This window comes from Papilio xuthus, unplaced genomic scaffold, assembly GCF_000836235.2.
Source record: "Papilio xuthus unplaced genomic scaffold, Pxut_1.1 DF827789.1, whole genome shotgun sequence".
NCBI classification, from domain to species: domain Eukaryota; kingdom Metazoa; phylum Arthropoda; class Insecta; order Lepidoptera; family Papilionidae; genus Papilio; species Papilio xuthus.
Window position 1 is genome coordinate 1,532,569 of NW_013530860.1, and position 14,099 is coordinate 1,546,667.

The 14,099-nt window shown below is 35.2% G+C and overlaps 1 protein-coding gene across 1 annotated transcript; it reads left to right on the forward strand.

The window, feature by feature from the left end:
- Nucleotides 1-705: 705 nt before the first annotated feature.
- gprs (speckle type BTB/POZ protein) lies at nucleotides 706-10,901 on the forward strand. Its single transcript, XM_013308804.1, has 8 exons — nucleotides 706-846; nucleotides 4,095-4,288; nucleotides 4,447-4,582; nucleotides 6,419-6,536; nucleotides 7,721-7,878; nucleotides 8,716-8,847; nucleotides 9,284-9,466; nucleotides 9,613-10,901. Exons 2-8 carry the CDS (start codon nucleotides 4,101-4,103, stop codon nucleotides 9,775-9,777), a joined length of 1,080 nt encoding a protein of 359 aa, XP_013164258.1. The 5' UTR covers nucleotides 706-846; nucleotides 4,095-4,100; the 3' UTR covers nucleotides 9,778-10,901.
- Nucleotides 10,902-14,099: the final 3,198 nt, after the last annotated feature.

A 14,099-nucleotide genomic window follows, 5' to 3' on the forward strand; every position in this document is an offset into this window, starting at 1 on the left:
ATAATGCCATCCCTCCGATAGTACTTAACCGACTATGCTTGTACTAGTTTTTAGAATACTTATAATAACATTTAACAGTGGTAGAGCCCGCTTTAACATCTTCGCAAGAATTGGCCCGGCTCGCGAATAAATTGAAATGGAAGCAATTTCGCGTACAGTCTGAGGAGTGTGCGTCCCGGAGGCCTTATATAGTCCTCTTTCCCTTCCCACTCCCTTTCTTATAAGGAAAGGATGGGAAGTGGACTTTCCGGATGTAGGATGCATGGAAAGGGAAAATATTTTCTTTCTGTGCATCCTATCCTCCGTCGATTAAAGGTAGGCAACGCATATGCAATTGCGTATGTCGATGAGCAACTGTCACTTCGCTATTTCAGCGATTTCAGGTAGCCGCTCGCTCTTTTGCCACCTTCTGATATAAAGAAAAAATACTAAAATGAAATAAACCTTTCTCTTATCTCACTTCATTCATAGATTTCACCTTCATCCATTGAAAATGCCTGGCGACCTTCTGTATCAACGATGTTATATTGATATAAATTACGCGCATGCGCGTTTGTTTCACGCATGCGCAGTAGCGCCATCTAGTATTGTGTACAACGTGCCTCATGTGAAGCTGTCATGCTTTAATAATAAGTGCTTATAACTTCAATATTAAATTCAGTAGTTGCATATTGAATATCAATCGTAGAGCAGATTATAATTCTCAGTAGTGTTTCAACTCTTTGTCTACTCAATAGTAATGTTGTGATTTACATTTAATTTGATAATAAATTGTTATTTCTTATAAAGTTAATAAGGTATTAAGATTCTTGCTTGCTTTTGTTTGAAGGAGAAAATCATCAACAGGTAGGTAACATATATTTTGTATGTAAATGTTGCGATTTTATGCGTGGGCGTTACTCTAGACGTTTTGCGTGGGCGGATTGGAGTATTTTGTCTCTCGTAGTAAAGTTGCGGAATTTTTGGTAATTATGTCTACGATCATGTCTGTACTTTCAACTCACATGTTTAAAAAAAATAGATTTATTTAAATTACATCATTTTTGAACATAGTCATTGCCTGCGACTTCGTCTGCGTGGATTTAAAAAAGCTACAAATCTACAGCTCAATTTCACCCAAAGAAATCTCATCATATTTGGAGTTACGTTTTAAATAACATCCATCCATACTTTAGTATGTATTACATTAATAAGATTAAGATATATTACCTCTATGTATTATAATTAAATTTAATACTTTATGTAGGTTATTAACAAGCGTGTACATTCATTAATGTTTGGAATACTGTTATAAAATCAATATATGCAGGGAGATATCGCTTTCAGGTCAATGCTTGCGAACCGTATTACGGTCAACGGGATGAGTTAATGAGGAACTCATCAATGTTGGCTTTTCAAACTTTATGTAAAAAGTAGCTGTTGCCCGCAACTCCATCCGTGTAGAATAAAAAAAAAACATAATTAGTAGCCTATGTGTTTTTCCAGCGTATGCTCTATAAATATGCCAAATTTCATCTAGATCCATTCAGTCGTTCTAGAGATACCTTCAAACATCCATCCATCTAAACATTCGCATTTATAATATTAGTAAGAAGTAAGATTGTATATAGACTCAAGTAGAGTACATTTCAAACACACTCGATGCTCGGTTTCTTATTTAATAAATAAGCGAGAGACGATTATGTATTATGTATATATTGTTTTCTACATATCTCTCATCTATGTTGAAACAGATTTATTGGATCTATCTTAAGGAAAGTATTTTCACTAAAGGTTCTGTCTCTGCTCTCTGATATTGAGCACGTATGTTTCAACTGTAAAATTTTATACAAAAATTTACAGAGACTGTAGTTGTATTTGGAGTTGGAAAATTACAGATATAATTAGAATAATTTGTAAACTTGCCTTTCATGCCACTACGATTGCGAATCAAAACATCTAGTTGGGCCATTAAATTAAAAGGAAAAAATATCGATATGAAACTTAAAAAAAAATAATTATAATGTGGGTATTTGGTAATTAGGCACTCGTAAATGAGTAACCGTGAAATTGAACAATTATATTAATACAATAAAAGGGAAAATATGGAACGAATGTATCACTGTATCTTCCCTTGTCCACACGGTACTTCCTTTGTCTTGATGTCCGACGACCGTTGAACCGATTTCGCGACAATTTGCTGCACTCCAGTCGCTGCAAGCGTATTAATTAAGCGGACTGTATTTTCGTTGATTCTTGAGGCTCGATGGACCATTTCTTTAGGCCAAACACAAGTAGTCGGTGTAATGGTTTAATTCGCGGTAAATACAGAGTTGCAAAAAGACAAACTAATGGTTGCGCGTATGCATCGGCGGTTGAAAGCGGAAGTCAAAGTTGACGTTTCGTGCCCCCGCGCGGTTCGCACCGGTAGTGTTGCCCGCGTGTCAGGCGCGAACAATTATTTAAATAATTTATCTGTGAAAATCCAATAGAAAAATTGATAGCTAATCTAATGTGTTGGTAAACTTCTAATCAATTTATAAGCTAAAATCATGCAATGAGCCTGTAACATTCTTTTGTGAAACACATTTCACGTTTCATCAAATTTTCACATTCTGGTTGTACCAATTCGGTTTTCTGTCTTTCAATATATACCAAATTCTAATATGAACCAACGTTTTATTTTCTCGTCATCAGCTCACTATACGTCCCCACCAAGGGGCTCTGAGCCTACCCTAAGTTGAGGGTGATTAGACCATAGCCAAGTGCGGGTTGGTTGACTTCATACATATCTTTGAATTTCTTCTCAGATATGTGCAGGTTGCATCACGATATGTAAATCGGAAATGTAAAAACACATTGGTACATGGAGGGATTCGAACCCAGGACCTGCAGATTGCAAGTCAAGTGCTTGACCCCTGAGCCATCGACGCTCCTATTTTATTTTAATATTCCTATTTCCGACGTTTTATTATAAAATGTACCAATTACTTCATTTATTTATATTTCAATATGTACCAACATTTTAACTCGTAAACGTTGTACCAATAACAGTTTGTTAGTTTTGTGATGTTTACCGATATTCGCACGAACGCGTATTTCAATTTATCTCACAATGTCATCAATAAGTGTACCCACTCTAAAACCGAAGCGATTTATGTTCGTCGTAAAATTTTGATGCTACAAAACATTATGCGATGTTATTTAAGTATCCAATTTCTCCGAAGCCTCTGGAATCGTAAAAAAAATTTAAGAGTACCTACAAAAAAATAACGATTTTAAAGTAGGCTTTTTGTCAAAATTCGACGAAATTATTTTAAAAGCCTAATGGATTAGATATAGTCGTAAAAAGCTTTAAATTTACCCCCAAATTTGAAATTAGGAGTGAATCAGTCAATTATTGTTAATACTCGTAGTCAGAATCTTTGCAAGGGTAAGGCTGTTTTCATAAAGTTTCATGATTTTTTGATATTATTAAGCATTAATGAAGGTTTTTGAACCTAACCACACCAACTTTTGATTCGCTTAAAAAAAAGTGTAAGAAAAATTGACCAGTCACAAAATGACCCTAATTTAAAATTAAAATATTTTTTTAACTTTACACTTTTTTTTTGCGACGAAAAGATAATTTTGAAGAAACATAAAATTTGTCGTGTATTTCCATGTTTTTGGGCCACACGCTATTTGCTTTACGGAAAGTCAAGCATCCCTTTAATTTCCTCTCGCCTGACAGTCGCCGGTTTAACGTCGCCGCAAGCGAACGATTCTATCTCACAGTTCTTAGAAAATATATAAAAATGGATCTATCTGTCACTAGGCATTTCAGTTTAGATGAAGTGAGTGATTACCATTTAACATTTGGAATTATAAGTTCAGGTTTTTTAACAATAAAATAAATCGGTTAAAAAATAGGGAAAACCTGTAATATTTTCGGGAAACGTATGGATAAAATTCTAAAAGCTTTCCCTTAAAAACGAATCTATTATTACTCTCTTAAATGCAGAAGAATATTTAAAAAAAATAATGTGTTAAACCTACTGTTGGCCAAGTAATTAAAAAAAAATATCTGGATTTTAAATAAATATGTCAAAATCAATTGGTGATTGTCTCCTCAGGCGTCAATGAGAAGCGGGGCGCTTGCAGCAATGGAGGCAGAGCCAGACCTCAGTACTTTCGAGAACAAGTCAGGACTTGCTGAAGACATGAAGTTCTTGGCTTCGATGCCGGAACTGTGTGACGTCACCTTTTTAGTAGGTGACACGAGAGAGCCAGTTTGTGCCGTGAAAGCTGTTCTAGCATCGAGGAGCAGGTACGAGTAATATTTAAAATAAAAATTATGTAAAAAATATTAAATGCAAAGTGCATAGTGTATGTACATTCTTTAGAATGTGATTAAACCAATTCCCAGTCCAAAGAAACAAAATCAACATCTTTGTAGAAATTTCAGTGAATTTTAAATTTTTACAGGGTGTTCCAAAAAATGCTTTATCAAGCACCAAGCCCACAGAGAAAGAAGGAGCCAGCGCCGCGTGAAAATAAACTACGGCTGTTTCTCAAAAGATCATCTGAGCCATTGTTGAATTTGCAGAATGCCGCGCAACAGGTGAGACAAAATATTTCATGAAAACATTTGAAAAACCCGTTCTTATCTTGAAATTTCACTGCTTCGACACTTGTATTGATAATATTGTCTCTGTTTTTTCCTAAGAGAATAAGAAAGATGACAATATTATTTTATTCGAGGGCTTCAACAGTCGAAACAATCAAATTTAGTTGTACTTTATCTAAATTTCTTACAAATTAAGAATGAAATTAGTACTACGTACGTAGAGGGTGCTATAACCTAAATAGACATCTCGAGCGTGATCATCGATTATATGCTCGCAAGAATATTTACAACGGACCGATGCGTCTAAGGGTTTAGGCAAATATTACGTAGTAGGCAGGGGTTCAACATTTTCCAACATCCTGTATATTTATGCTGTAAATGTTTTAACTATAAAGATTGTATTGGAAAACATTTTTTTGAAGATTGAAATAAATATTTCGGATTTTCTAGCTGAAGCACGTTAAAATTAGATAATTAGATAAAAATCTAGAGATGGTAGACTTAAATAGTGATTTGTTAGACGTCGTTTTAGCTACGAGTATGATAACCTTGTTCTAAATCATTTCATGACTTAGCAAAATTGAAACCCAATTTTTTTTTATATCATAAGATGGCAAACGAGCGAGCGGTCACCTGAAATCGCTGACATAGCGAAGTGACCGTTGCCCATAGACATACGCAATTGTATATGCGTTGCCTACCTTTAATCGACGGAGGAGAAGATGCACAGAAAGAAAATATTTTCCCTTTCCATGCATCCTCTCATCCGGAAAGTCCACTTCCACTTCCCATCCTTTCCTTATAAGAAAAAGGATGGGAAGGGAAAGAGGACTAAATTAGGCCTCTGGAACGCAAAATTAATTTATTTTAAATTTTTATTGTTGATTTTAAGGTTTTACCTTTATAAATAACAATTAGTTTTTAGTCAAAAGATATGTAGCTTTTGTTGGATTCTCTGTCGTAAATTATTTTTTAAAAATTTTCATTTTTGAAATATAAATTTGATTAAGACGTCCAAATTTAAATTACAAAAAAATATAAAAGTTAAAAAATACCTATACCATTGGATCTTCAAGGCCCAAAATGTTATTATGTTTTGCAATTTTTACTGCAGAGATCAGCTTTCGCGCAGCAATTGGCTCCAATACAAGAGGTAAAAACAAAATTACCGGTGTCGTAGGCTATCGAGATATACGTCTTCAATATTGATTATTATTAATAATTTAATAGTGTTTTGTAGTTAAAAGTCTGCATATATCGAGACTTTATTATTGGAATATTATTAATAATTTGCATGATTGTTTTAAACAAATATTGTTAATATTAGATGTTGTTGTACTTTATACTTTTTTATTTTCTAAAATTGTAAAAAATTATAACGCATGATAGTACTCATGTTTCGAAATTATTTACTAAGTCAGTTGTTACGTTTAAAAATAGTTATTTCGCTTTTTATTAATACTTTATTCAGTAAGAAATTTTTAGCTTTACGATTTACATTTACAGCGGATCTATAATTCCATATTGAATTCAATTTTTGCACATTTTTCAAAAATATTCAAATTTATGCTGTATTTAAAAGCTAGAATTATTCAAGTTCTTACTACGGATATGTTTTGTAAATTATTTTACTATTTTTTACCTTCATTATCAATGCTTTGTACACTTGCAGTGGTTTAAAAATACTATGTTGATTTGATTTCTTTGACGATTTTGTAATGACATTTCGATACATCCGATGAAAAGTAACATCTTAAGATGTAATTCTTTTATTTGGATGAGTCGATTTATTTCTATGAATGCATTGTGACAGTTTGTTTTGTTCATTAGCCGTCTTCTCAGCAGCACCAAACGTTAATCATAGAAGAGTTCGAGCCGGACGTATTCCGTCAACTGATCGAATACATTCACACTGGATGCGTCACTCTTCAGCCACGGACATTGTTAGGTTTGTTATCTCATTTATTATAAAACTTTTAGAAAATAAAAATAAAAATACAATAAGCAAAAAATGAAGAGGAATCTAGATTTGTAAGAAGTGTTGTTTTTACTATGGTATAATCAAACAGTTTTGTGCATAATTCTGATTAGATGGAGATCGCCAAGAAATAAAGCAATGTGAAATTTTGACATTGCTTTTCAAATGTTTGTAGTTGTTACAATATTCTATTATAAATTTGGTACTTGCACATAACCAACCATGACACATTACTCAGAAAAAACCAGCATTTATCGATGGCAACGAAAAATAATATTCCCCATAGAATTTTATAAAAGGACGATGCCTTTATTCCACCACAACGAGAGTAATTGTATTAGCGTCGTAGTAAAATGGCGGCACGTAAATAGATTTTCCCTTCGCCGCCTCCTTTACCTATAAAATCTATTTAAAATATGCATATTCAATTTTGACCCTCATTTTATTTTTTATTAAAGTTTTCTTATTCCTTTTATTTATATACTAAAATAACTATACCTTGCAGTAAGGAATAAAAATTTTAAGAACCTTCTTAGAATTTCTAGAAATATCCCAGCAATTTAAAATCTGTAACTTTATCTATATTTTAACTATCTGAATAACTATATAAAGAGGGCGATTTTAAAAACTAAATACTTTGGAAATTCAGTTCAGTCAATAAATAGTGGGCCTATCACGAATATTTGCTATCGTTTTGTCGTCGACGAAATTTGTATTAAGATTTGTGCATTATAATATGTAAAGTGTTGACCCGGGTACCGTCGTTTAACTGCGTCCAGACCACCGGAGGACAGGCAGCAGCTTCCCTTATAATAAACGGTGGCAAACACTGCGATCGCCATCCCGCCTGCCAAGCGTGGCGATTACGGCAAATCCAAGTATGACAGGTCGACGCAGCGTGGGCAGGCCTCCCGCAAGACCGATGACCTGGTCAAGGTTGCGGGACCGTCCTGGATGCGGGTGGCGCAAGACCGGTCATCATGCCGATCTTTGGGGGAGGCCTATGCCCAGCAGTGGGCGTCTCATGGCTGAGAAGAATATGTAAAGTACACCTAAAATCTCACACTAATTTCGACATCATTGACGATGAAGAGGTCCACAGATCCATTCAACTTTAATCCTTATATCAATAACTATAAATTCTATTATACCAGGTGTGATGAATGCAGCGGATTACTACGGTCTGGACGAGCTGCGGCGTGCGTGCGCGGGCTTCGTGCAATGCTGCATCACCGTGGATACTGTGTGTGCTCTCCTCGCCTCCGCTGAGAGATACATACAATACAAGTGCACGAAGTCCTTAGTACAAAAGGTACGATTATATTTTCCACTACAAATAGTACCAGAGTAGTTCTTTCTGTGTGTCTTTTTACTCTCTTCTAAAACGCGACACGGTCGTGCGAATTTTATTTACAACAAAATGGCGGACGCGCGCGGCTAGCCGTTAGGTTCAAATTGGACTAAGATTTTAATGCTAACAGTTTTTGATACAGTTTTATTTTAATATAAAATTTTATAGAGTTCTTTCTTTATCATCTAACGATAAGTCACAATACGTATATATTTATGTCCAAATTATAACTTGCGGCGGATTATTGATAGGAAGAGTTTTTGAGGGGCCTTGAGACCATCTCCAGAGGAAACATTTTTGAAGTAGCTAATTAATTTAAATCTTTTTCTTTAGAAGAAATAAAAACACAAAACACAGAAATTTGCTATGTTTGTAATCGCATTTTAATCATTATTTAAAATAAAATTTGTTTTAGGCACAACAAACTATGCTAACGTAGGCGTTCAAAGTAATTGCTATTCTGTAGCTATACCAAAGGTTGAATTCAAACAGGTTACGTTTCAATCGGTAGAGTTAATTAAGGTTCTCTTTATACCTCGTTATCGTATTTGAAACGAGTGTTTCTGATTCGAAGAGGTTGGCTATAAATAGGAACTGTAACCTTAGAACTTTGAACCTCATTTTACGCTATACTTCTCGTTACGTTGTTTGTTTAATTTTAAATTTGTTACATTTTGGGAATGAACTTTCTGACGCATTTGCGCCCAAATTTGATGAGAATTACACTACATATAGAGTTTCAGTTTCAACATCATGTGCGCAATGCAAAAAATTAATAGTTTTTTTTTCAAATTTCAGGTGTTAGAGTTTGTGGATGAGCATGGCAACGAGGTCCTCAACCTTGGATCCTTCACTCTCTTGCCCCAGCATGTGGTGCGACTTATTCTGGCCAGAGATGAACTCAGAGCTGATGAATTTACTAAATTCCAGGTGTATATCCAAATTCTTGAATGTTTAACCTTTATATTAATAAAATAAATAATGATTTACTCCATTGACACTAATATGACAGATGCTAACATTATATCATTCATGGGTGCAAAATCTTAGTAAGCGAAAAAAAAATATAACACCAACTGAAGGATAAAAAAAAAATTTGTTGTTTATAATTAAAGATATAATTAAAATAAAAAAATATAATTAAAATTAAAGCGTCAATAGCCTAATGGTTTAGGATACGGATTTCCGACCACGAGGTCGGGGGTACGAATCCCGCCATTCGACTATTGTCGTAAACCATATCCTAGCACAAGCCTAGAGCTTAGTTGGAATGGTAAAAGAAATATTAGTAAATTTCCAAAAAAATCTGCTAATATTTTTAATAAAAACAAAAAAAAATAATAATAATTTACGTAATGTTTCACAGGCGGCGCTTATGTGGAGCAAGAAATACTGTGACACAAACCAGAACATGTCCCTGAAGGATGTGATCGGGAACTTCCTGGAGTACATACAGTTCCACAAGATCCCGGCCAATGTACTGATGAGAGAAGTGCACCCACTTGGCCTGGTGCCGTACTCCATCATAATGAACGCTCTGGCGTATCAGGTGCGTCATTATTTGTATGATTGTCGAAAATTTAATTCATATTTTAATTTTCATCTTCTTTTAGAAAACAATACCCAATGGGTAGTAATTATATTTAACGTAATTATTTTCAGAATTAGTCAATACTTAGAACGCTGTTGTTGCAGGCAGACCCGGCCAGCGTAGACCCAGGCAAGCTGTCTCCAGCGCGAGTGCGGCGCGCGGGCCGCTCTATGTCGGTGCAGTCCTCGCTCGACCCCTACGGCTCCAACACCACCCTCTCCTCCACCGGCTCGAGCGATGTTCCGTCTTCTGACTCTCGGCACAACTAACGCGAGGGGAACTCCCCCCATCCCGCGCCCGAACCCGTCCCTGGCCCTTCCTCCGCTCCACATACCGCAATCGCTCCGGAAAAACCACCAGAGAAACTTGGTCTTTTCTCCTCTATCAAACGCGCCGCAAGCAAGAAGTTTGGAGACCGACGTTCTCCAACACCAAAGACGAGAGAGCCCAGATCAAAGTCGGATTCCATAAAACATGCCGCACTGACACGACAGGTATCAGAAACCGTAGCTGCTTCGGGGGATACAACTTTTGAAAGATGCAAACCGAGAAAGCGTGACAGTGAAACTGAATTTCCGGTAAGAAAATCGACTTCGGAGTTGTCCGAAAGCTTTCCATTCGTACGACGTGCGCTTGCTGAGATAGAGAACGGGTTAAATTACTTTAGAAAGTCTATTACTTCTGAACCGAGTGAACCTAAAGCGCCACTAGCTAGGGCCGAGCCAGTGGTTGTAGTCGCGGCGGCAGACGATGATACACCTTCTTCTCCTCCTCCTCCAATGGGCTTGAAAGAACGTCGAGGTTCGAGAGGCTCGCCGTGCGCGAACCTTCCACCATTAATGTTGCCACCAAGTACTCCGGATCCGTCGCCCGGTCGATTATCACCGAATCGACTGTCGCCGCAAAGGCCGAAGGAACCTACATCAGCACCGGTGCCAACTATCAACCATCCACCACGACGTTCGCGTACCCGTTCAGAAATGCCACCGGATCCTCCACCGAGATCGCCGCCTACACCGCGTCCGGCGTCTGTTTCACCGAAACATACTTTTGCCTTTAAAATCGTGTTGAAAAAAGTAGAAAGCACACCGAATACATCATTCGACCGCCCAGACCAATGAGAGTATCTCCTCTAAGCGCGGCCACTGGCCAGTGGTGGAGTACTCGAGGTAGAAACGCGCTTTTCTCCGTTTTCTAGTGAAGCTAGAATAGATTTTTATATATCTGAGCAAAATAGTAAAAATAAGTCATAAACTCTGACGTAACTAAACTACGAAAATTTCTTATTATGAAATTCAGGGGCAGGTCCTCTGTTTAATTCTACTTATAAATGTGTTGATGTTAAATGTTTAGATTAATTACATAGACAATTTTTACTGAGATGGCGACAGCATGTTTGCAAACCTATATAAAAACGGTTAAACACTCACGTATGTTTGTCTGGTGGCGACACCAACTACTTTCGAGGCCATCGGGGACCCTATGGGTGAGCGACGGGCTGCGTCCGCGAAATAATACCAGTTCCACTCTCCCTGATAAAGGGTCCCTGATATCTCGAAACTAGTCGGTGCCGCCACCCGACGAATATAAGTGAGTGTTTTAGCCGCTTTTATATAAGTTTGTTAGAATATCTCACGAAAGTTTGAATAATTTAATAGCATGTATGCACTGTATGAATATAAATATTTTTGGAAAATTGATGTGATGTTACAATGTTCTTGGTAAGATTTTAAAACTTTTACACGTTACTTCGTAATGATAAGGTTAGGATACTGACGATTCTTTAGCCATAACATATTCAATAACATTATTGTAATTACGCAATATTCAACTGCACATATAAATGCACATATGCGTTTAATTTTGCACATTTAATTTTTGAACGATTTTATACAATTATTTACTGGATGCAGCGCTCAAAATATATTGAATATTTTTTTTTATGTGTGCTAATAAGTCTATATGCTTAGCTTTAAGGACTTTTTGATGGTGTAAGATAAAATTGTAATAAATGAATATAATAATCATAAGCTCACTATACGTCCCCACCGAGGGGCTCGGAGCCTACCCTAAGTTAAGGGTGATTAGGCCATAGTCAACCACGCTGGCCCAGTGCGGGTTGGTTGACTTCACACATATCTTTGAATTTCTTCTCAGATATGTGCAGGTTGCATCACGATGTTTTCCTTCACCGAATGAATATAAGATGAAGGAAATTAAAAAGAAAATAACGCTGATATAAAAACGGCTAAACACTCACATATATTCGTCCGGTGGCGGCACCGACTAGTTTCGAGCCCATCGGGGGCCCTTCATCAGGATGAGTGGTAAGAAATAAAACGCATACAGAATTGATACATTTCGTATAATTTTAATAAAGTAAATGTTAAACTAGATTAGGATTCATACAATTTCTTGATAAATGTTGGTAGCTTAAACATGTTAGTAAAATAAATGTTGTGTCTAAATGTAATTATTATAAAAAAAATCTAATAATCAAATCGCCGATATTAATTGTATGTGCATTTGTGTATTTTCTTGTGATTATCAATTAATCTTTATTTTAAAATATTGTACACACAGACAGAACTTAGTATTTAAACTTCTATTGCATACATTTATTTTAGCATGCTTTTTTTAATTTTATCACCGTTTTTGACTTAATACAGTTAACACGAATAAGTTTTCTGAATGTTTAAATGTTAATAGATACTAAGTTGTTTATTCATAAAAATATCTTTCTCGTGCAGTACGATGGAGGAAAAAAAATGTTTTACTATTGTATTTTGATGCCGAAGCATCTGTTCTGAAATATATTGTTGTCTCCCTTTGTTAAAGAGATTGAAAAGGGATAGATGTATAATGATAACGTTGCTTAGACAGTGAAAACTCATGTTTTTTTAAATATTAAGAATTGATGTGATAATGTAATTAGTATTTAATGTGGTAAATATAAAGTACTTCCTTAGCATTAAATAATATGTAAGTGATAAATGTCGATCTAAAATTGTTTGATTTTTTTTTCTCTTTTTTAATAATTTTTTTTAATCCAGCCTTATACTTAACTTCTATCGCTTTTTTTTAAGTTTTGTAAATAATTGACTTTAGAAATGTCACTTTGTTGTAATTTTGTATTTATTTATTTATAATAATCATGAAATATTGATATACATTGGCTGTGGAGTACTGTAGAAAGGCGTCAAGTTTTGCAAGTTTAAAAGAATTTTTTTTATATCATTATGTGGCAAACGAGCGAGCAGCCACCTGAAATCGCTGAAATAGCGAAGTGACCGTTGCCCTTAAACATAAGCAATTGGATATGCTTTGCCTACCTTTATCGACGGAGGAGAGGATGCACAGAAAGAAAATATTTTCCCTTTCCATGCATCTCATCCGGAAAGTTCACTTCCACTTCCCATCATTTACTTATAAGAAAAAGGATGGGAAGGGAAATATGACTAAACTAGGCCTCTGGGACGCGGGAGATAATCAGAACTTATGTAATTAAGGACCTAAGTACATCAACATTTTATATTATTTTTAACTTCAACTTAGTTTGCAGTTCTGTAGTATTGTTAGTATTTATTTATTAAATCTACTTTTAAGTTATTACCATGAGGTACATGGTAATAACTTAAAGTAGACATTGTCCCACAAAACTGTAAACAATAAGCAGTGTCTTCTCGTAAAATATATGTTGCTCTTTCAAAACGATCCATTATTTATTTTATATTTTATTTCATATTGATAGAAGCGATTATAAAAGTAGGTTAGGTCATTAAAGACTTGATACGGTTTCATAAAATATTTGCACCATTATACTATTGTGGTTTAAGATCTTTATTTCTCCAAGAATTTACAAAATTCACTTACGAGAAACAATTTTACAAGAACATGAAAATTTTACCAGTACCAGTATTTTACCAGTAGTCAGACATTACATTTTACATTTTACTAACAAATTTCTTTAATTTATTTTTAAATGATGACATTTATTAGGAAGGAAATCCGAAAATGTGGCAGTGTATTGACGCAACACTAGCCTAACTAAAATGTCGACGTTTATGTCCCCTCACTATTCATTCTGACACTGGACTTTGTAACGAAAGCAAGTCCTTTGCGCCAAATGATTCTAACTAATACTGTCAAAAAATAACATTCATAAGGAAAATAAACCCGTCAACTTCAGATTGTATTTCGTATTTTTCATCATCAAATTTCAAATCATGTAATTGTATGATTATGAAGGTTTTTTTCAAAAGGAAATGTATACTTTGAATATTGTTTGTAAATTAGATTTAAGGCTTTGGATGTCTTCTACTCGACTGTATTGACGTAAGTAACCGTTTTATATTTGTATCGTGTAAATAAAAATGTCAACTTCAAAAGTTTATTTTTATTAAAAAAAACTATAATCCCGGAACTTCGAGCTATGAATATTAATTTATTGCATATCCCTTAATATCTTCCGAATAACGCCATCCCTTAACTTTATAATCTCAATTCAAAGTAAGATAAATAGTCGTTGTTAAGGGCTTAAGGAATAATAAGAAAATATATATTAGAACTAGCTGTCGCCCGCGACTCCGTC

Coding starts and splice junctions, on each gene's coding strand:
- gprs (XM_013308804.1), top strand. CDS start 4,101: ATGAGAAGCGGGGCGCTTGCAGCAATGGAGGCAGAGCCAGACCTCAGT. Junction 4,289..4,446: donor GTTCTAGCATCGAGGAGCAG/GTACGAGTAATA, acceptor AAATTTTTACAG/GGTGTTCCAAAAAATGCTTT. Junction 6,537..7,720: donor TCAGCCACGGACATTGTTAG/GTTTGTTATCTC, acceptor CTATTATACCAG/GTGTGATGAATGCAGCGGAT.